Raw genomic sequence first — 21,092 nt, forward strand, 5'->3', positions numbered from 1 at the left:
ACTCTGGGACCCGTTTTCAAAAAATACCGTTTCGGGGGACCCAAAAAAACGTCCCCGTGTGGACGGGACGAGACGTCTCCCTAAATACGGCATAACAGTTTGCAGCAGCATGGAGGGTGCAGCAGCGTTGCGCTACCAAATGAAAGCCAAAGGTTCGAATTTAAAATTACGATTGTCATCTGTTTCTCCGGTGTCCTTCTGTGGATTACCATACAGGAGTGTTTAATATTCAAATTCAAAGCTGTTCCTGCCCTTCCCATCCACCTCCAGCGGGGACGCGCCCTTCCTGCGCTGTCTGCTGTTGTCTGGGAGTCACGCATTGGAAACCCACACGTGTCCGTACACCCACACAGATGGTCATATGGCTGAGTTAGCTTGACAGATTGTCATCAGAATAAGGTAATGAGACTCAAACCTCCCCGTATGCACGCACACACACACACACACACACACACACACACACACACACACACACACACACACACACACACAAGGCAGGAGTCACTGCGGGGGAGAAGATTGACGGGCTGGAGAAGGTGACGGAGGCTCCTGTGAATCCTGGCCAAGACTCTGAGCAGCGTGGACTCAACAGCTACAAAAAGAAAAAAATATATAGGGGAAAAAAAAAAAAAAAAAAAAAATACCCAAGACGAATTGTTTGAACAATTGCGTGTGTACGTGTGTCTTTTTTTGGTCAACGCCTCTGAAAACATCTGTTGCTCCAACACTGCATGTGACTGTGGTGAGCAGAGCCAGTCGATATTTGGCAAGTCAAATCCATGAATTCAAATGAGGCCAAGAACTGTGGCAACAAAAAAAAAAAAAGAAAGAAAATAAATTGTTGTTTTATTTTAATCACATATATAATCTTCATCATTATGGAATAGAGACGTGGAAATTCATATTCATATTTCTATAAAGAGTTCTTCGGATTTTAGCCAAATTATAGTTCAAACTATGACTGCAGTTTAAAACAAATGCAAAATGTGACTTTTAAACCGGCTAAATTATTGTTTCTCAAACACGATGGGAAATCACACTAAACGCATGTGTTATTTATTTTGAGTGTGGGCTGTTGTTCCATTATTGTTACTTGGTTTATTGATTGCGTATACTTGTAGTTTACGAATTTCAAGTCATTTGAAACTGAACAAGGTTTGTGCACTGCCGTCCACCAAGTCTGTGTGGCATTTGTGGGGTGAACGGCTCAATTTCCATCCAACGTATCACTGAAAACTCAGTGATACATCAAATCATATTGACATTGTTTTTAAATGAAGCCACACGTTCCTCTGTGTAGTAAGTGTCGGATTCAAAGTGTGTGCAGTTTGTCTGCAGTTGCTGTTGTGTGACAATCGTCAATCAAATATGTGAATGACTCTGTGGTCTGAGATCTCCCGTCAATCAAAACAAGTTCGAGGCTGAAATCCAAGAAAAAAAACTTTCCGGTGGCCCCAGCGCTTTCGTTCTTTGACGTCAATAGAATTAAATGCCTGTCATCTCAAAAATTCAAATTTTCAGTAAAAGCATAGTGCACCGTACTATATTGCGGAAAGCGCTCGCCGCAGCGCGACATTCGTACAGCAGTGAGTGATTATTCGCTGATAAATTATTCAAATGACAAATAAATCATTGTCACGTTTGGACGGTGTTCCCTGACACCTCTCCCTGATTAATGGCTGAATCACTGCGCCGCCGTGATGCCGTGTGGCTCGAGGACGACAATGTGTTTGTATTAAACGCATTTCAAAGAGTCATCCGTTGAGATACCGCTGACGCAGGGACGCTCCTCTGCTCTCTTTTACCCCTTGAATCTGACTCAGCCTTTCGAAGACGGCCGTGGGTGTTCGCTCTCGTATCCTCATGTGTGGCTCTGAACTCGTCCTCAGGTGAAGCGGAGGTGGCGAGGTGATGCAGGTCCCCCGGTCGAGCCAGTGGAGGAGCCAGCTAATGACGCGCGGCCCCGGCTGCTGAGCGCCACGCACCGACATCGCCGCCATCCCTCTCACGCCCCCCTCCATCTCTGATGGCTCTATGGGGCCTCGTCAGCCTCAGCCTGCACTGCTGGGTGTGTTTGCGCTCCACCGTAATTGCGTCGGGGGCGACGACAACGAGCAGCCTTCCCAATGACAAGCCCGGGGGGCCCCTGGACTGGCTCCTGTCTGATAAAGGGCCGTTCCACCACTCTCCAGAGTACATCGACTTCGTGGAGAAGAACCGACAGGGCTTCTCCACCAGATACAAGATATACAGGTGAGTCGGCCGCAGCGGAACCGCTGTTGTAGACGCGTCATCAGGTCATCCCATCCATCGATGGTTTTTCAAGTGAACTGTGACATCAACAGAAAAATGTCGACTCGATTGGAATGATATTCAGCACTGCAACTTTCATCGTTTCTGCACCTTTTCAAATCTGAACTTCTTTCAAAGATTTTAGCTAAATGCCAAAAAAAAATGCAAAAAAACCCGTCAATTCCAGTACTTTCAGTACTTTAAAACTAGAATCAAGTACAGCAAATTCAAATAAGATGAATTAATTAATAAAAATAGATGTATTATTCACAACTTGAAGGCCTCACTTTAACCGACCTCTGCTCTTTAAACTGTGACCCTTCACCCACAAGTGGGCAAACTGATATTTGACCCTGGTTGATTATAAGTGTACTTAAGATGAAAAGATGTAAAAATAAAACAAAAATAATTAGTAAATAAAATCAGCATGATCCCTCGATATTGGAATAGCTAATAATGACTTTACTTCATACCACCCTGCTGTTGTGTATTTATTTTGGCTGGGGGGGCTATTGATGGATTTTTAGAAAAGCTCAGATCAAACCAGGCCTTTGTTGCATGCAAGCTGCTAGCAAGTTAAAACCGTATCGATGTGAACAAAATGCACAGCAGTAAAACCTGGAGAGATGGAAGAATGACAGAAAAGAAGATGAGAGTGAATTTCCATGCGCATTGATCAGATAGACTTGTTAATGTACATCCGTCGTATACTGGCTGAGGGTGGAGATTAAAGTTGAGTGCGGGGCCGCGCTCGGAGCATTCTAATGCGAAATGCAGTAATGTTGCTAGAGCACCACCGCGGCATTACGGGAGAATTCACCCTTTCAATTCAGGTGCAGCCCTTTTTGTTTGATGACACCTGCATATTTCCATCCGCTGGTGAGGCATTAAAAGAAAGGCGATTGCATTTCCTCCACTCAAACACATGGTGCGCGGTACGGCGCGTACGGAAACCCAATTTGCGGTGATGCTGAAGGCGCTCTCCGCATTACCGCCGCCCTGCCCTGCCATGCAGAACGTGGGGGGGGGGGTTTCGCGCCGACGCACGACCATCAAGCGCTGGCGGTGCGTCTGGCACTGATGGAGGACGCGTCGCACGTCGGCACGGCACGGGGGTTATCAGCGAGCTGTACATCACGTCCGACTGCCTTCAAAACCCCTCGGAGGAGGCGGTGTGTGTGTGTGTGTGTGGGGGGGGGGGGGGGGAGTCACCTGATCAGGTGCCCCGACTGATATATGTTGATTAGCAGCGTGCGGGGGGGGGGGAAAAAAATGATGATTTGTCATGACAGCAGACACAGTCTGAGGCATTGGCATGCGAGCGTATTAGTGGCGAGCCAGTCGTGAATCATCTCCTTCGTCATTAAGGACGATGTTGCCGGGGGCCTCTGGAAATAGATGGACAGGGTTCCTGACGTCTATGGATTGGCCTCGGGATGCTTTATGGCTCTCGGCGAGCGTTCGCTGCATGAGAGATTTTTTTTTTTTTTTTTTTTTTCTTTTTTTGCATTTCCGTCTTTGGCAAAAGGCTGCGGAACCGCTAAAGCCGAGCTGCACGAGAGGCACGATTAATAGTCTTATCATGTGGCCCAGTGATTAGTGAGCTCTTAGTACTTATTACTCTGTATTATCATAGAATCCCCTGAGAGGCCCCTGTCAGCTGCAAGGTGGCATTTGAGACTCTTTAGATTACCACAATGTGGAATTGATTAGCAGTGATGGTATCAAAGGGGGGGTACAAAAAAAAATCTAAAAGGTAAATATCCAGTAAGTCTCTTGTAATTGAAATTCACTTGGATTCAATTTTAGAGGGGCATTTAAATGTGAACGAGAAGGACGTCAGTGGGTACGTTTGCTTTGGTTACCCAGAGCTCAATGTAATGCTTGTGTCAGCGTGGAGATATTTTTCGGTGTGAGGTGGCGGGGGGGGTTCTCACACCTGGAACCTGCTCATAAAATATGCATTAAGGTTGTTTTATTAAAGAACACGGCCCCACTGCAGTGTTCCCTCAAAAGGGTCCAAGTTTTACAGCTGCTTGCGTCTCCAGGGCTAGCATAGGTCCTTAAATTAACGATCAAGCACCACTAACAAGAACAGGTGAATAATTGATGTGCCGAGGCATTAATTCCCAGCTTTTCTGTCTTGTAGCCAGGAGGAAAAAAAAAAAAAAAGAAGTCAAATGTCACCTCTCAGCGCAGGCTGAAACTGTCCAAGAACCATGGTGATGTCATTTCAGGGAATTTCACTCGAGCAGTGAGATGCAAATGAGGTGCATTTTTCCTGCAGTGGATAAAATGATGCAGCTCAGTTGTCAGCAGAACGTGTTTTTTTTTTCCCGGAACATGGTCTTTACAAGTTAGGAAGAACCTTGGAGGATGGAGCGCAGTGTTGATAACTGAGGACACGCGTCAAATCAAACAGTTTTTCTCCTTAACGACTGATTAACTGCTGATTTCCAAGTCTTTATTTGGCAAAGCTCAAACAAAGTAACTTAGACCTTGTGCATCTCCATGACTGAGCACTACTGGAGTCTTGCCAGGTGCACCGTGATTATCGGATTTGTACGACAGATTTGCCCTCTGTAAGATGTACGATCAATAATGCCGAACGTACAATCTACAATCACTTGACCATTTTGTGAATTTGTCAGTCTGCTATAGTCTGTCATAGTTGTTTTTACTGAACCCTGAAGGCATCTCCTCCCATGTGACAGATTTGCAGCCAATCATGCTCCATTGAGCGTAAGACAAACGAGTGACGTTCAGCTGTGCCGGCGGAGTGGGAGTACGATAATTATCTATCATGTCAAAATAAGACAATTTTGATTCTCTGGTACGATAGACCTACATTTCCCACCTGGCAACGCTGATGATGCCAAAGTATGTTTACAGAAGTGTAAATACATTTCAGAGCCTGCACTTTCTTACTTTTACTTGAGCAAAGGAGTTGAATGAGTACAATAACTTTTCTCATATTATTTACCTCTGCTTCTAATTCCTTACCCGCTGCTTTCTGCTGGAATGTCATTTACAAAATACTCAAGGGGAACAGTACCACAGCGAGTAAGCAGACCAACAAATTGATTGTTAAAAGTTTGGATTGGAAAAAAAGAAAAGAAAGAGATCAAACTTTCACCTAATTTTGGCTGCCAACCTCAGTCCTTCAGTTTCTTTCTTCCAAACAATGGATGCATCGACGGCACTGATTCTCTCCAGACAGGATGGGTGACTCATCCTAACTGACAGGTTGGGCTTGTCTTTCTTCTTCCTCTCTTCAACAAAATTGGTAGTTAATGCTTACGAGAAAGCAACAGCGCAATGGCTCAGACAGACATGAATGCGCACCAACAGGACCTGAAAGAAAGGCTGCGTCAATGCGAATGAAAACCATCACTACCGGGAGAATTTGGAACTCACTTAGTTTCTCCTGCAGACCCGAGGAAGTTGAACATGTGAGCTTAGAGTTTGACTTCAACAAAAGGCTCACAGGTTGGATACAAGAGTAACCTGAAGCCCAGCTGGAGACGTTCACTCCCACGGGGGAGTCTGCAGTTTGAGGTGAATGATTCCGAGCAGACTCCTCCGGTGCCACATCCCATTCTTACATTCCCACTGATCTCCTTTGTCACGTCGCTGCTCCTAAACTCTCGCCTTGGACACGTTTTCCCTCATCCACTGTTCCGAACGTCAGAATGTCTCGGCACCTCCCTGTTTTGAACGTGGCAGGAGACGTGAGATTAGACAGCAAAGCCTAAGTCAGCCTAATTAATTTCTCAGTTTTCATTTCACCCCTCGCTCTCACTCCCAAGTTGCTGGCGCTCAAGGCAAATGATGTCGGCGGTGTCCCACGAGTTGAGCAGCTTTCCCAAGCTTCGATCTGGTGTCTGTTATTCCCACTTCAGGCCTCTGCAGTCGTAGACGACTGCGAGGGCGTCGGTGTGTTTGTAGCTGTGACGCAGAAAATGATTGTCTTTTGTGTGACAGATGGATCGATGCGGCGCACAGCATCAATCACCGCACAACAAAACACGGAAGTAGAAGGACGTGGTGACTCTCGCATACACAGCAGAACATGGAGTTGAATGTTGAAGAGAAAAAGTCAGCCAGATGGCCGTTGTTTGCATCTCTAAGCTTAAAAACAGCAGGCAAAGTCACTTCAGCTCGAGCAGAAGAAGTCTGACGCAGGAGTTTAGTGAAGCTTTGCTTTACAAACTAACTCTATGTGAACCCAGCTAACTAGTCATCGACTCAGCGTGAATGACTCACCAACGATTTTTGAGCCATTTGAATCATGGAGTCAAAGTGTGCGGACACCAGAGGTACAAAGTATTGCGAGTACAAAACGTACTAGAGGCAACGGTAAAGACACTTTGCCTGTTTGAATACCAACGCAAGCGTGAAGTCTTGTCACCCAACCTACCAAACCACGCCTGTCAGCGCAAGGGTTGGAGAAAGTCAGCTTTGTGCAGGAGCTGCAGTTTGAAAGAAAACTCAATATCTTGACAACGAGACCAGACCAAATAAAGCTTTCAATTGGAGCTTCAGTGCAGATCATCCTCTCTCCTGGTTCCATGTACAAGGTTGAGGAAAAATAACATTTGTGTGCAACTGGGTAATTTGTTTAAAGTTAAAGTCCCGGTAGTTGTCACAACCCGAAGGATGCAAAATTACTTCTCCGCTTTTGAACCATCCCAGTTCAAAACCTGAATACTGAGTGCCAAGCAGGGAGGCAATGGGTACCATTTGCACAGTCTGGTGGCTTGAACCCACAACCTACCGGCGTCAGGGTGGACACTCTACCACAAGACGAGTGAGGAAAACCTTTAGGGTCTGAGTGATCTGTTAGCGAGCTGTAGCAGGAAGGGGAAGCTGCTGCTTTTCCACCACAGTGGTGAGACATTTAGAATAGCTGTCAGCATGTTGCCTGGTGTCCTCTTTGCAGTTAACTGGCTCATGGGTTGCAAGCAGGCCCCCAGCGCCCCACATCATTTCAATGGAGCTGCTCACCCTGTGCATGCACCAAAAAAAGTTACTTCCACATCTTAGAGCACGCACGGTAGTGTCTCTTCCAATCATGCCTCTGTAACTCAAGTGACGCACCAGGATGCATCAGCCAATCAGAACGAGCCAAGAGACAGCACGTATGACATCACACTGGGAATAAACTCTTTTCAGGGGATTTTTGGCCTTTATACATTTTTTAAAATGATTAAAAGTCCATGACTTGAAAATCTACAACAGAAAGATTTATTATGAAGCATGTTTCAGGTCGGAAGCGTCCCGTCGGCCGTTTTTACAGGCGTTTATTTTTGTCCTTCTTGGGCCGCATGGGGTTTTTGGAAGCAGTACCTCGAGTGGACACTGGAAAAGAATCACAGCGATGCCGTAGTGCCAGTTTTTGTAAGATATCCATGGTTGCAAGGGGCCAGTCAGTGAAGAATTAACATGAGCAGTGGAATCATGAGTCAGGAGCCAGTAAAACCAGGAGTTTCGAACAATTAATTTTGGACTCACACATCGGTAATTTTAATTACATATGCAAGCGTGTCCACACACGGAACAGCATTACCGATGTAAAAGCTCTCCGGCAGGGGAGCGATCGTGTCTGGTCGCGTCTTGGCAAGGTACAAAGCAGCCATGCCTGAATGTGATGGTTTTGTTTTCTGGTCTTCTCTTGTGCTGTCTGGATTACTGCTAAATCCTCTTGAAAACGGAGACAGATTCCCGAGAGCTGAGCTCCAGTTTCGGGGCAACCTCACCAATGATGGATTAACAGATTCATCCCTCTATTTAATTTGCCGCACAGTGACGATTGACTGAAAGATTTCTCAAATCAAAGATCTTTTTCCTCCCCCTTGTTTTATTTCTGAGCGTGTCGCTGTGATCCACTTGTGAAGCGTGGCCAACGCTCGCAGGACCAACACAACGTGGGCCTCCAGCTTCAGCCACCTGTCCTCAGGAAACACTGCCAAGGGAGAGCTGCTAAAATCACCAGAGCGAATGCAGGCATGTTGACATGCATTTGGCAGTGTTTTCTCAACACATATTGAACATATTGCATTGGGGAAATGGATGTGATTATTTTTTTTTATGGGATAAGGTTTTTATGACAAACATTATTTTGAATGTGCTCATTAAATATCATTAAGTTGTTTATGTAGGGTGCCAGAAAAATAAATGAATATGCTTTCTATTAGCCGCACCCGGATAGATTTATGTTTAATTTCTGTAGTACGAGCATCATCATGTAAAATTACCCAATGTGCATAATGATTACCTGCATTCAATATGCAATTATGGCATCATCTCAGACCCCTCTCGATCAACCGCTTTCTCGAAAAAAGCAACTTGCAAAACTTCTGACATGAGTGAATGTGTTGTCATACATGTACGATTATTGTCCTTGTTGGTTTTTACTGGTTTTATTGAGCAGCAGGTGCTGCCATGGGCCAATCCCCATCCCAAAGCACTGACGGGAGGCCAAATCATAGCAAAGGTCCCTCCCAGCTGCTGTCAGAGCAGGAGATATTCACACCTCTTGAGTCCTGAATGGAAATGAATTGCACATGCACAATTTGCAAATGAGATTTGCACGTGGAAAGCGGCTACAAAAAAAAGCTAGCTTTGAGAAAAAGTAAACGGAACAGCTCAAGTAAAAGCGAAAATTCGAATTAATTAACTGAAACAAATGAAATTTGGATTACGTGCACATGTATATGCATAGACCACTGTGTATAGCCAGTAATGCAAATTAGATAACAATGTAATTTAGCGTCTTGCTGTCACTTTTAGTGAAATTCAAACCCATCTCAACTTGGAGATCAGTGTGCCAGAGTTTGTATTGTACTCGACTAGAATTAGAAGTGGCAGAGGAATGGCACACCTGCTTTCCGAGAGGAACTCTGGTGCCTAAAAATCAGCTTCTGCGCTGATTCCCATTTCATTCCCTCCTCCCCCTGCAGGATGAGGCTTCCGGCCTATTGGGGGTTTAAGATAAGACCGGGCTAGCTTATCACTTGCAACGATAACCGCAAAAATGAATGACAGAGGGCGATGTGAATACTATTTCTTTACCCATTCTCCCCAGCCAAGCCCCCCTTTTCCTACCCGTCTGTCCGTCTCCCTGCGTGCCGCTGCTTTGAACGAGCGCTCTCGGGGACACAAAGTGGGACTGCAGACGCCGTCCCGTTCAAAGAGGCCTCTTATTTGCGGGCCGTGAAACGAGGTGAAGATTAATAGCCGCGCCGGACGTACATCTGAGCTGGAGATTAGTCTAAAGGCTTTGTCTAAGGCCCAACCACGTCAGCAAAAAAAGGTCACCACCGCATATCCATTTAACATCGTTAGGCCCGCTCCTCGCGCTCCGCCCGCAGCTTCCGCTCATGGCTGAGCGCGTCAGCGTCTCGTTTCCCCCACGACAGGAGAAGAATTCAAAATCGATGCGCGTCGCCACCCACTTGCTCGCACTTTATGCCCCCTCGGTGGCCGTTTGGATTGCGGGCAATTAATACTTTGCATCGTTCAAACATCTGGGTGTAGGAGCTTTCCTCATTACTCCTCGTTTAATGTGATATATACACCCTTTCAAAAGGCCACCCTCCCCCCATCCATCATCGGCAGCCGAGGTGGCTCAACCTGTCCTGATTACGGCGCTCAACCTTTTTATTTTGGAGAGCGCAAAGTGCACAATTTGACTGATATGACAATGCGGCTCACATAAATTTGCCGCATGTTTATGCCGCGCCACACAATGAAATCTGACAAAAAAAACATCCCTCCGGGCAACGCAATAAATCAAGCGCTCCCCGCCACCGTCCCCCCTCACGAATTTGGAAGCTCGAGGGCTTCTGCGCGGCGCTTTGACAATGACTATCAGGATGTAGCCTGTCAAAACTTTTTTTTTTTAAAAAAACGCACAGTGTGCTGTTTGGTTGAAAATAAAATGATGAAAATACAAAAAATAAAGTCCTATTTTTCCACGACTTTGAGCTTGATTGTGTGAATACATTACGGGTCGGACGGGAAATGAATTGGCACTGCGCTCCTGCAACCTGCCTGAGAAATTTCAAAGTAATCACAGCCAATCTGTAATAATTACGGCTTCGATATGAGTCTGTGTATCCCAAACCGTCACGTTCACATTGATCGCCGTGTTGATTTGTGACAGAGGGGAAAGTGCTAGTGGAAAAAAAAAGCAATCTCGCCCGTGACCTAATATCGCAGCTGTACTTTTTTTTTTTTTTTTTTTTTTAAACATCAAAGTTGTCTCCTCTTCAAAGGGCATCTGAGGGATTTTTTTCTTTTTTTTTCTGGGTACATTTTTAATTTGTCCTCGTTTTGGACGCTGAAATGGGTTATTTCTCGGCAGGTGGATTTATATGTGTATGTTTAGATAATCCCGTTACATTTTAATTAAATACCAGCCCACATCAATAAAGTGCCATTACTGAAGCTATTCTTAGTTTCTCCCCCTGTGGTGGAAGAGCAACGGTGGCCCTACTGCTTTTCTAATTAGATTATTGATGTATATGAAACAGCAAGTCTTCTTTTAACAAAAGATTTAATGAGGAAAATTTTGCTCTCTCGACATAAAAGTCCCTCTTTTGCAAACTTGAACTGGTGTGGAGAAAAACAAAAGATCCCATGGGTGTGCATGTTCTTCCGGCTTCTAACAACTGTTAAAAAAGTATCGGCTAATGAATCTTTGCGTGATGAAAATGTTACAAACTCAACACCACTCGAGCATCTTATTTGGGAAGTCAGAAGACTTTGACATCATCACGCCAATTGTTTTCAAAGTGCACACAAGTGCAGGAGGTTCTCGCAGATGAAAAAAAAAAATGTTTTGTATTTCTGGCTTGACTGTATTTTTTTTTTTTTTTTTTTTTTTAGATATGGCCTTTAAAATGTGAATCCTGCAGAGAAGTGAAAACCCTGCCTGGTGACTTGCATGGAATCTAAAGAGGCTTTTGTATGAACTGAAAAAAGATCTTTGCCTCTGCTTTGCTAATGCCATAATAGCGCGTGTCCATGTGTCACAGTATAAAAAAAAAAATACATGAATGTCAAATGTAGATGTTTATCTCTCAACGTTCAACCCCTTGGTTTCCATGTTTTGCACCACTAAATCCTCCCTTATCTGGATGCCCTTTTGCCAGTGTTGGAAATGTTAAACCTATAGAGAGTGGAACATAGGGAATATAGCAAGAGAATGAATGACCGTTGAAGCTTAAATCTGACTTGCACCCATAGCAAACCTGGAAGCAGCTTCAGAGGAAAATCCATTCCACTAGTGATGTTTCCTCTGACAGGCAGCGATAATTACTTCAATCTTTTAAACAATATTTGACTTTTTGTCCACTTACGATCACAGCACAGTGACTAAAAGGGGTTTAAGAGCCGCCGTCTGCTCCATAAATGCTGACTTAGTTCCTACTTACACAGTCACACTGGATTTGGGGCCCTACAGCCGAGGTAAAGATGAGAAATGAACGGACCTGAAGTGGGATTTTTAGGTTTGAGAGATGTTTTTGATGAACCAAGCTGTTCTGAACTTGCATTTTGATCTTCTGCTGCCTCGGTCATATGGAGTTTAGCCGTTGGTTCTTTTATCCAATTTGCTCTGACAGCAGGTTCGCGGACGCCTCAACTGGTAGCCTCACCTGCTGGGGGCGGGGGAGGGGCGAGAACTCCTCCATCAGAATTTTGCAGAATTTTTTTCTTCGGGAGACCCTGAGCCAAACAAGCTGGTTTTGCAGCTTATAGGACATATATGTGTGTGTGTGTGTGTGTGTGTGCGCAGCTGCAACGGCAGCTGGCTGCTGGCAGGGAACTTGGAGACACAATTATTGGTTACGTGAAACGTTTATAGAGAACATTTATGAGTTAATCGACTCTTCTTTATTTTTTTTTAATAACAGATTCATATGTATCATCATGGCTCCTGCTGGGAGCTGAATAATATTAGATTGCCAGGGTCTATGTCTTCTGTATACTAGATGGAAATACACTGTGACTCATCAAATGAAATCTATCTGTCGAAGACTTACTTTAAGTCGTCATTGCCCACTTAATTCGTACATACACACGAGACGTGATGTTTTGTTTAACTTGCCGTTTTTAACAGAATGGGACATTTGTAATAATAACAATAATGATAATATATTTTATTTATAGAGACGCTTTATGAAAGAGAAAAGGTTAAAAGGTTAAAACACATCAGAATAAATTCTGCGGTAGGAATACCATCAAATAAATCAGTAAATGTGGAGTACAATCAGAGAAAACAGGGAGGTGAGTATCAATTGTAGTTCATAAGGGACATAAAAACAAGCATAGGTCAAAAACAGGAATGGTCTGAACAGGCGTGACTAAAACAGATTTAAATGGCTTCTGGAAACGCAGATCAAACCGTGCCAATCGAACCAAGTCTACTGGACCATGGGGCATCAAAACAACCAGGATGAGGATATGTTACTGTGAAACACTGCAAGGAAGGGACATATTTAAGCAAACTTAGAACCAATTTGGAAAAATGAAACACTTTCCCCTCTTCATTCTCTTGTTTCTCCAAATTTCATTCCAGGTCAAAGTGTAAGAAAGAAAATCATTGCCATTCTACAACATTAGCCCAAATGTACAGAAACTAAGCAACAGTTTGAAAGGACATTAATGACCATTATGTTCGATACAAATTGCTAATGCACAAATGCATGATGTATGCATACTTGAGCTAATCTAACAATAAGTGTATTTGAGCTCTAGGCTTTTCCAGAGACGCAGAGTGCAGTTATTTATTTATTTTTTTCTGAGTTACTATCCGATAGTTTGAAATTGGAGCTCACAGCTCAGCCTCCGAGTCGCTGATTTATCTCCGCTCTCACTCCGCTGGCGATTAACTCCGTACTCATGAGGCTCCTCCGTAGCTTTGCAATCATTAGTGTCTCAGATGAAAACAGAACGAGGAAATGAGTTACTTTCTGCTATCAACCTCACTTAGGCTGGCTTCACTGAGAGGGTGGAGATGAACTTTTTAGTCGATTCCCTGCTGCCGTGAATCTAACATTATGTTATTTGAAAAGAAAGCCATTTAATTTGCCGGGATCAGTCGCACTCTGAAATAAACAAGAGGGGGTAGGGGGTGGAGGGAGTGCTTGGAATTAGAAAAAAGCAATTTAGCTGCTCACCTGCGAATGACTCCTTTGACTTTGCAGAGTTGTTCGGTAAAAACGACCCTGGTTCCTTTCTCCTGAAAACGCACCGAGTGCAAAACATGTTTAATCGCTAGTTTCAAAAGCACACTGTACCGCCTACTGAAGGTGTGCATTATGGATCTGGGAGTGACGCATCACACAGAAATCTCCCACCAGACACCTTTTATCTTTTTTGGTACAAAGGTACCTTTGTATGTGTCAAAGCGCCCTGAAATGTACATTGGCTTGAAAGGGTTGAGCCTGGAGGAAACAAAATCAACCCTTTAAAGACGCTAAACAGAGCGTGGCGTGTAGAGGCGGCAGTTGATCAACATCTATGGCATTGGAGTCGGTGGTGGCTTGGCTTTTATGTAACTCACTATTCGGTCTTAAGAAAACGTGTGCTTTCATCCCCCTTGTTAGTATTAGGAAGGAAGGAAAGAATTCACGCAGAATTGAAGGGAAATATTGTGCAGCGTGCGCCTCAGAATGGACACAGTGCCCACCGATGTAAAAATCCGTCGCAACAGATTTGTGAAAACCCTGCATGCGTTGAAATAATAGTTGTCCGTTGAAGACTTCTCCTCACTGCAGTGCCACTCACCCCCCTTTTTTATTTTTTTATTTTCTGCAGCCACAGATTCTGTCTCATTACAGAGCAATCCTCTGACAAGGCGATATCCTGCACCATAGTGCACGTCTCTCCGTTTGAAGAAATATTTCTGCAACAGCTAAAATGAAAGGGCCGGGGGGCCTGTGAGCTTTATGTAGCTTCTGTCTGCCCTCAAGGAAAGTCAGGAAAGTTGCTTTCCTTTTAGATCTCACTGTTTGCTTAATTGTGTTTTCTTTGTCATTCTGGGTGCTTCCTTTAACCTGAAGCCCAGGCTGTTCCATTGTGTTCCACGGACCTGGCATTATGAGACCACAATAGAAGAAATGACATTCTACCTCTTTTGTCAATCATTCGAAAGAGAAAGTACTGCAATGTGTGAAAATGTGTCGATAAAATGTGTCAGCGATGTGTCTAAACTTCCAGCAGCTTCCTGCATTCAGTGTAAAGGCAAGCGAAACGTTTACTTTTGACTTTTGATTCTGTCCAGAGAGTTTGGGAGATGGAAGGTGAACAACCTGGCCGTGGAGCGGAGAGATTTCCTGGAGTCTCCGTTGCCCCTGACCCCCGAGTTCATCAGGAACATCCGTCTCCTTGGCCGCAGACCCACCACCCAGACCATCACTGACAATCTCATCAGGAAGTATGGAACCCACTTCCTGTTGTCAGCAACACTGGGAGGTAAACAGACTCCAAAAACACGCTTGAGTAATAATTGCGTCAGTAAAACTTGCAAGTCCTTTGGACTGAATAAATACAAAGATACACATTTGCAAACATGGATGTTGCGTTATCGTACGAGATCCAAAGGCACAAAACTAAAGTGTGAACAAGGACACTCAAAAGCAGTTCAAGGGATTTTATTCAAGAAAATACAACAAATGAAAGCTGAGGCTGAAGCAGGCAGGTGCGCAGAGCGAACGAGGCTAAGCATGTTAAGCAACTGGAACACAAAAGAATAGAGTGGAGACAGGCTGATACCACAAGAAAAGAACAATGCAAAAAAAAGTCAATGTTCCAAACAAATCTGGAACCAAGCGTGACGACAGTGTGGAAACGATGTGGCGACGAGCGGAGGAAGAAGCCGGTCTTGCAAGCTGCGCAGGTGAATGAGTGAATCTGCAGGTGTGGGAGACTGAAGTCAGGTCAGGTAAACAGCAGGAGGGAAATAGCTCGGCACAAGCAATACGAAACAGCACCGACTGCATCCCAACAAGTCCCATAATTAACCGCTGCTTTAACGCTTCTAACTGTGAGCCTTCCATTCGAGTTCAGGAAGTGGATTTGCAATAACAGAGAGGACCCAGTGGAGCATCACAGTAACTTTTGGAACAACACATTCATGGTTTAGTAGAGAAGAACACAGCCGGCCAAAGAAAACCAGCGCCAATGTTGTCTTTTTGATGGAGCGCTTCTCATCACCAGTTTAAACTGCTGGTGCCATTGATGATCTTATCTTCTTCTGCCAGTTAAATGATAAAGATTAATTCTGTAACTTGGAAACTGAACACTGTTTCATCTTTTGGGTTTTCTACAGACTTCAGTCACTAAACATTTTGCCAAAGAAGCCTGCACAGCAAAGATCAGCTTTAAACCAAGAAGCAAAGAGAGATTGTCATCAGAAAGAAAGTGGAATTCTATCAAACCCCACATTAAGCTCTGCGCTGCCAAGGCTTGGGGGAAAAAAGAAAATTAGTAACTACAAATTAAAATTATTTTAAAGTGCTACTTTCTTATTTTACCTTTAACGTCAGAATTTTGGCAATTGGATAAATGCTAATGAATTGAATCTTGCGTTTAAATGACCTCCAACTTTTATTACTGGCAATGAATCCCAATCAATCGATCCTAATTCAGTTCCAAATGCGTCTATTTAAATTCATGACTGGCCTGTTGTAACAGTCATCAGGTGTAAATGTAAAATGGGCTTTTTGTGATTGTCACTTGACAACTCACTCACGCCAGCTTCTTCAATTGCAGCATCATTGAGTTTGAAAGTCCCATCAATGTCCAAATGAAGGTTTCCTAGCCATGCAAACGAAGCCGGATAATACAAATGTGTTTATTTAATCAAAAATAATGTATTTTATCTCACCATTCTGGACAATTGTCTCTTTACCCCTTTACTTGGTCCATCAGAAATGCCGGTCATGTACATATTCATGTATGCTTAAACAGAAAAGAATCGGAAATTAAAGTGTTGTTGTTTCCAAGCATTCAATTAACCTTATAGTACATTAGCGTTTAGTGGAAAGCAAAAAAAACAAAAAAGCTTTCAGCATTTAGTCAAGTTAACCGAGGGCTACAATTTGTGTTGATAAAAGCTTTTGTAAATTGCTCTCCTGAGCGTGCATATGGAAAACAGGGTGGCGTCATTAGTCATTCCAACTTAGTTACCAGATATCGCATCATAACAAACCGATGTGCCACTGGCGGAATTGAGCATTTCCTCGCAGACTTGTACAAGCCAGCGTTGTGTGAACCTGCCAAACTCAAATCCAGCAACTCTGCTCCCGCTTTTGTTCTTGTATTGTGTTGCGATGAACGCGCAAAATTAGTCTTAAAATGAAGTAGTGGAAACAACAATAACCGCGAGAGGCTGGCGGAAGGTTTTACAAAGGAGATTCTGCACTGCAGACAAATAATCACCCACTCCTCCGAGCTTTCTCGTGCGAAGTGGGGGGGGAGGGGGGGGGGGAACGAGTGAGATCCTGCATGAAATGTTCGTAACCCCCCCCCGGACGCTGGCTCCCTGCCACCGTTCTATGAGAAAGAGGGAGATGAGGAGTTTGCCTTGGACTGCGTCCAGAGATATGCCTCTGTGGCTTTAAATGAATTACCTCCGCGTGCAGAAACATATGGACTTAATGAAATTAATAAATAAATTGTGATAGCAAGAGGGTGCCCTTCAGCAGCCGCGCAGGAGAAGGCGGCAGGCAGAAAAATGGCTCCAACGCATTAACGGTGCATTATTATGAGAATTATGATGTGCCGCGTCCAGGGGACTCTGAGGCAAAGAGAGTGTGCAACACTGCGGCTGCCACACTTATAAAGTGCTGATTGCCGTGATCAACGGTCGCAGATAAAGGCCCGAGGCGGCTCCGTCTAATTGCCGGAGCCTCTTTGTGCTCCGGAGGCTTGCGTGTGGCTGCGTCGCCCTGTAATTTCAGTCATTTTCACGCTCTGCTTTGTTTTCGTACAAGCTGGGCTGACTGCTTTGCTGACGCATAACATCGGCAAGGCAAACGCACAACGTTGTAGGTCAACAGGAAGTCATTTTTGAAAACAAATTGTGGACAAAATAAAAACCGGCGCATTCCCTGGGTGAAAACACACACTGCCAGCCAAATGTCCGGACACACCTTCTCATGCAGTTCTTCTTTCTACAGATAGATACTGAAGACATCAAACATATGTGCAAGATATATGTAATTATGCAGCAAAAACACATTAAATAACTCTAAATAGGCTTTTTGTGAAAGGTGGCTATTTTGAAGAATTTCAATATAAAACGTGTCCTACATAATTCCATGTATGTTCATACGTAGTTTTGATGCCTTCAGTGAAAAATTGCAACGTCAATAGTCATGAGAAGGAAATAAAAGACATTAAACTCTTGGCTGTGTCCAAACTTCTGACTGCTAGTGTAGGTGAAAAAAAGTGAACCCTGGTCAGTTCCTTCAAAAAAAAAAAAAAAAAAAAAAAAAAGGGGTACGACTGAAAACATATGAGTACTAATGCAGCTCGGCGAGTCTCCTCTCTGAGCGCTAAGCACCTGAATAAACCACTTAAGATATAAGATATTAGCGCTTTGATCTTTATATCAGAGCCGAGTTTCCTCCAAGTCGAACGAGCGGGATTACACTTTGACACCTTTAATAGTCGCCGATGATGTGCCGAGCCAATCCATGGGATATTGCGTTGATAATTCCCTGATAAAAAAAAAAAATCTGCTCTCTTGCAGGAGAGGAGGCCTTAACAATTTTTGTGGACAAAAGGAAGCTGAGCAAGAAGGCTGAGGTGAGCGATTACGCGGGGAATTCCTCCGCGGTGACTCTGGAAGCTCTGCACCAGCTGGCCGCCTCCTACTTCATCGACAGGGAGAGCACTCTGCGCAAGCTGCACCACATCCAGATCGCCTCCACTGCCATCAAGGTAGCGCCTTCTGATCTCAGTGTGAAATTTCCGGTGGCAGCACCTGGCTCTCTGACTGTCAGGAAACTCTGCTGCCTTTTCTCCCCAGTCAGCTTCAACTCTAGTCTCGTCGGTTGTGAATAATATGAGATTTCCCAGCGATGAAAAGCTGCAGAAGGAGTTGGTAGAAGACGGGTTGTGGTTTTTGCTCTTACAACAAACAGTGATGACATGAAAGCCATAAAGTAAAAAGATCTGTGCACAAACAAACCCAGAGGAAACAAAAATGCATTTATTTTCCTTGTTCTGTCTTTACATTTCCATATTGCATCTGGCTTTGACTGCGTGAGCCTGGGAATTCTGCATGTTTTCAGGGTTTTGCCACTTAAGGTTTTCAATGTCATCTGCTTCTGCTGTTATGTCGTGAAACCTCAGGTGAAACCTTGCCTTTTTTCATGCAATCAAAACGCAATTATCGTAACTGAATATGTAATATATATGTCCCTTTTTCAAAGTACAGCACTCCCATACGCCTGCATGCTTTACACATTTCTCAGTCGCAGCTGTGGAACCTTAGAAAGGGAAATGAAGACGCATCACAGTAATACCATATTCAACGGTAACAAGAAGCGGACAACACATAAATACATACACACAAAGTGTGACAACTTATATAGAATATAAGTGTTTGTGTTTTTTCAGCATTATTCTCAATGTGGACAAACATAAGTCTAGTGTTTATTTTATTTTATTTTTTTTTATTCATTTAAGACGCGCCTGTGGTCCCACCGCCTGGTGTCCCGAGAATACCTGCGACCCTTCACTTTGTTGTCTGTGACTCCTTTGTTGTGCAAACAAAGTCGGCTCTGAGGTGTCAAAACGCTGCCATTTCATCGGCTTACCTGGGCTGAGATACCATCTCCACTCGCCACGAGCACATCCAGTGTGAGGAAGCCCTGCGACGTGCACATATGGCGCGGGGAAGATAAATGAATCGGGCGAAGCGCGGCTCGCGACAGCATCCTGCCTCCGGTTGTCACCTTCCGGTAGCGTGGGGCTAATAGGGCCGCCGCGGAGGGGAGGGTGACCGACCGACCCGCCCTCTTTTATTTATTTTTTTTTGTCTTTTTCATTCCGCTGAACACTGTGGGAGTCTGCCTGTGAAGTGATGCTTTCACTGCTTTCGCAGAGCATGAATCAGCCTCCCTGTACTTATATCAAAGCTCCGTCCTCTCGGTACATTGTGTTCGGGGACTTCTGGGTCTTTCTTTTGCCGCTAAGGTGGGCACATCAGAGGCGCCGGCGGCAGATGCTTTTGTGTGTTTCATTTCTCTGGGAATTAAAGATTTTTTATTTTTTATTTTTTTTTGGGGGGGGGGGCGGCTACAGACAGAAAGGGAGAAAGCGAGCGTGAGACTGTTTTCATGCTCCAAAGGCGGTCACGAGGCGTAACTGACAGGTAGGAAGTGAAAGGCAAGGCAGACTCACCTCCATCACCACTAGAAAGCGCGCGGGCCGTGTGACGGATCCCCTCGCGCTCGTGTCTCAATTCCACAGGGCGCTGACCCCCACAGCAGCGGCGGAACAGATACAACTCAAAGCCACCCCCCCCCCGCCACCGCCACCGCATACATTTGAAATGGAAAGAGGAAATAGCATATTTGAGCTCATTTTGGGCAGGAAGCCCTGTTGCTGTTGTGCTGTGCCAGGAGGTTGACTGTGGAAATCTGCCCCCTTTCAAAGCAGTCACGGTGCCAGAGAGGGGGGGCGCTGGCAATCGGATCGGCTTGTTTCTCACACAGAATGATGGACCCCGGCCGTTCAAGACTTTCCCAAATCACTTTTTTCCACAATTTGATAACGTTGAGTGATGCCAGTGGCCTAATGTGACCGGGGGCCGTGGTTTCCGTCTGCCTGCAGGTGGCGATGAGAGGGAATCAGGAGGAGCGGCTGGTTTCTCACTAGCTGCGTTTCCACGATCGCAATAAAAAACTGGTAATGGAAACGCCTGGACTCGGAAAAAGCTCTCAAATATGACTAAAAGGTTTTGACGCTCTCATGAGGTGGTTTTTCAGATGTATCCATAGAGAGGAATATCACAAAAGTGTCATGGAAACACTTTTTTCACGTTTACACATCACCTGGATGTGACTTAGGAGGTCACGTGACCAGTTGACTGACCGGTGAAAATGGCGCGTTATTTTGGATGGGGAAGAAGACTGAAATTTTTTTCACAAGTAAAAACAAAGAGAAAAACATGACGACCATTCTTGACAGCAAACAAACGTAAACAAACCAGAGCAAACGTGATTCTCGTAAAAAAATGTCGCGGGAGGAGATTTTACGAGAATTACGGAATCACTCTGCACCATTAGTAGTTGGAATTATGGCATTTAAAAGCTTCCCTTTCATTATTCATATGGGTGATTTTGATTTAACAACCTGCCAATTTTATGTCTGTATTTCGTGTTTGATGCTGGCTTTAATTTTTAAATAACATTCAATAAAATAAATCCTTTGTTTTTCTTGCAGGAAAAGCTTAAATTATTTGTTTACTTGAATTTCATGCAGTTTTAAGCAGCAGTCTTCTTAAACATCAGCGCACTATATAAATGATTGAATAGCTCTTTATTACCCTGATTTCAAGCTGCTTTCACGGAGTGTGTGCCACACAGTGTCTCCAGTGAACTTAAAGAAAATCATTTCGCTTCTTATTCAGAGAGTTTAAAGCCTCAAACTAGAATTCGACAGGGGCGATGCATAAAGTTGTAAACACTTGCTCGACGATGAGTGCGAGAGCTTTGTTGCGATTCCCTCCATCCGGTGGATGTGAACAAAGAAAAAAGACCTTGTGGCCACCGCGG

The 21,092-nt window shown here is 44.4% G+C and overlaps 1 protein-coding gene across 1 annotated transcript in view; it reads left to right on the top strand.

Annotated features, from left to right (window-relative positions):
• Window positions 1-1,896: 1,896 nt before the first annotated feature.
• brinp3a.2 (bone morphogenetic protein/retinoic acid inducible neural-specific 3a, tandem duplicate 2) overlaps window positions 1,897-21,092 on the top strand; it is a 34,388-nt gene continuing 15,192 nt past the window's right edge. Inside the window, exons 1-3 of the mRNA XM_076045589.1 lie at window positions 1,897-2,253; window positions 14,585-14,775; window positions 18,059-18,249. Of these exons, the coding sequence (XP_075901704.1) occupies window positions 2,027-2,253; window positions 14,585-14,775; window positions 18,059-18,249 (609 nt within the window). The 5' untranslated portion in view covers window positions 1,897-2,026. The remainder of the gene's footprint in view (window positions 2,254-14,584; window positions 14,776-18,058; window positions 18,250-21,092) is intronic.

The sequence above is a fragment of the Nelusetta ayraudi genome, unplaced genomic scaffold (assembly GCF_046127955.1).
Source record: "Nelusetta ayraudi isolate G7.1 ecotype Tasmania unplaced genomic scaffold, CSIRO-AGI_Nayr_v1 ptg000084l, whole genome shotgun sequence".
NCBI lineage: Eukaryota > Metazoa > Chordata > Actinopteri > Tetraodontiformes > Monacanthidae > Nelusetta > Nelusetta ayraudi.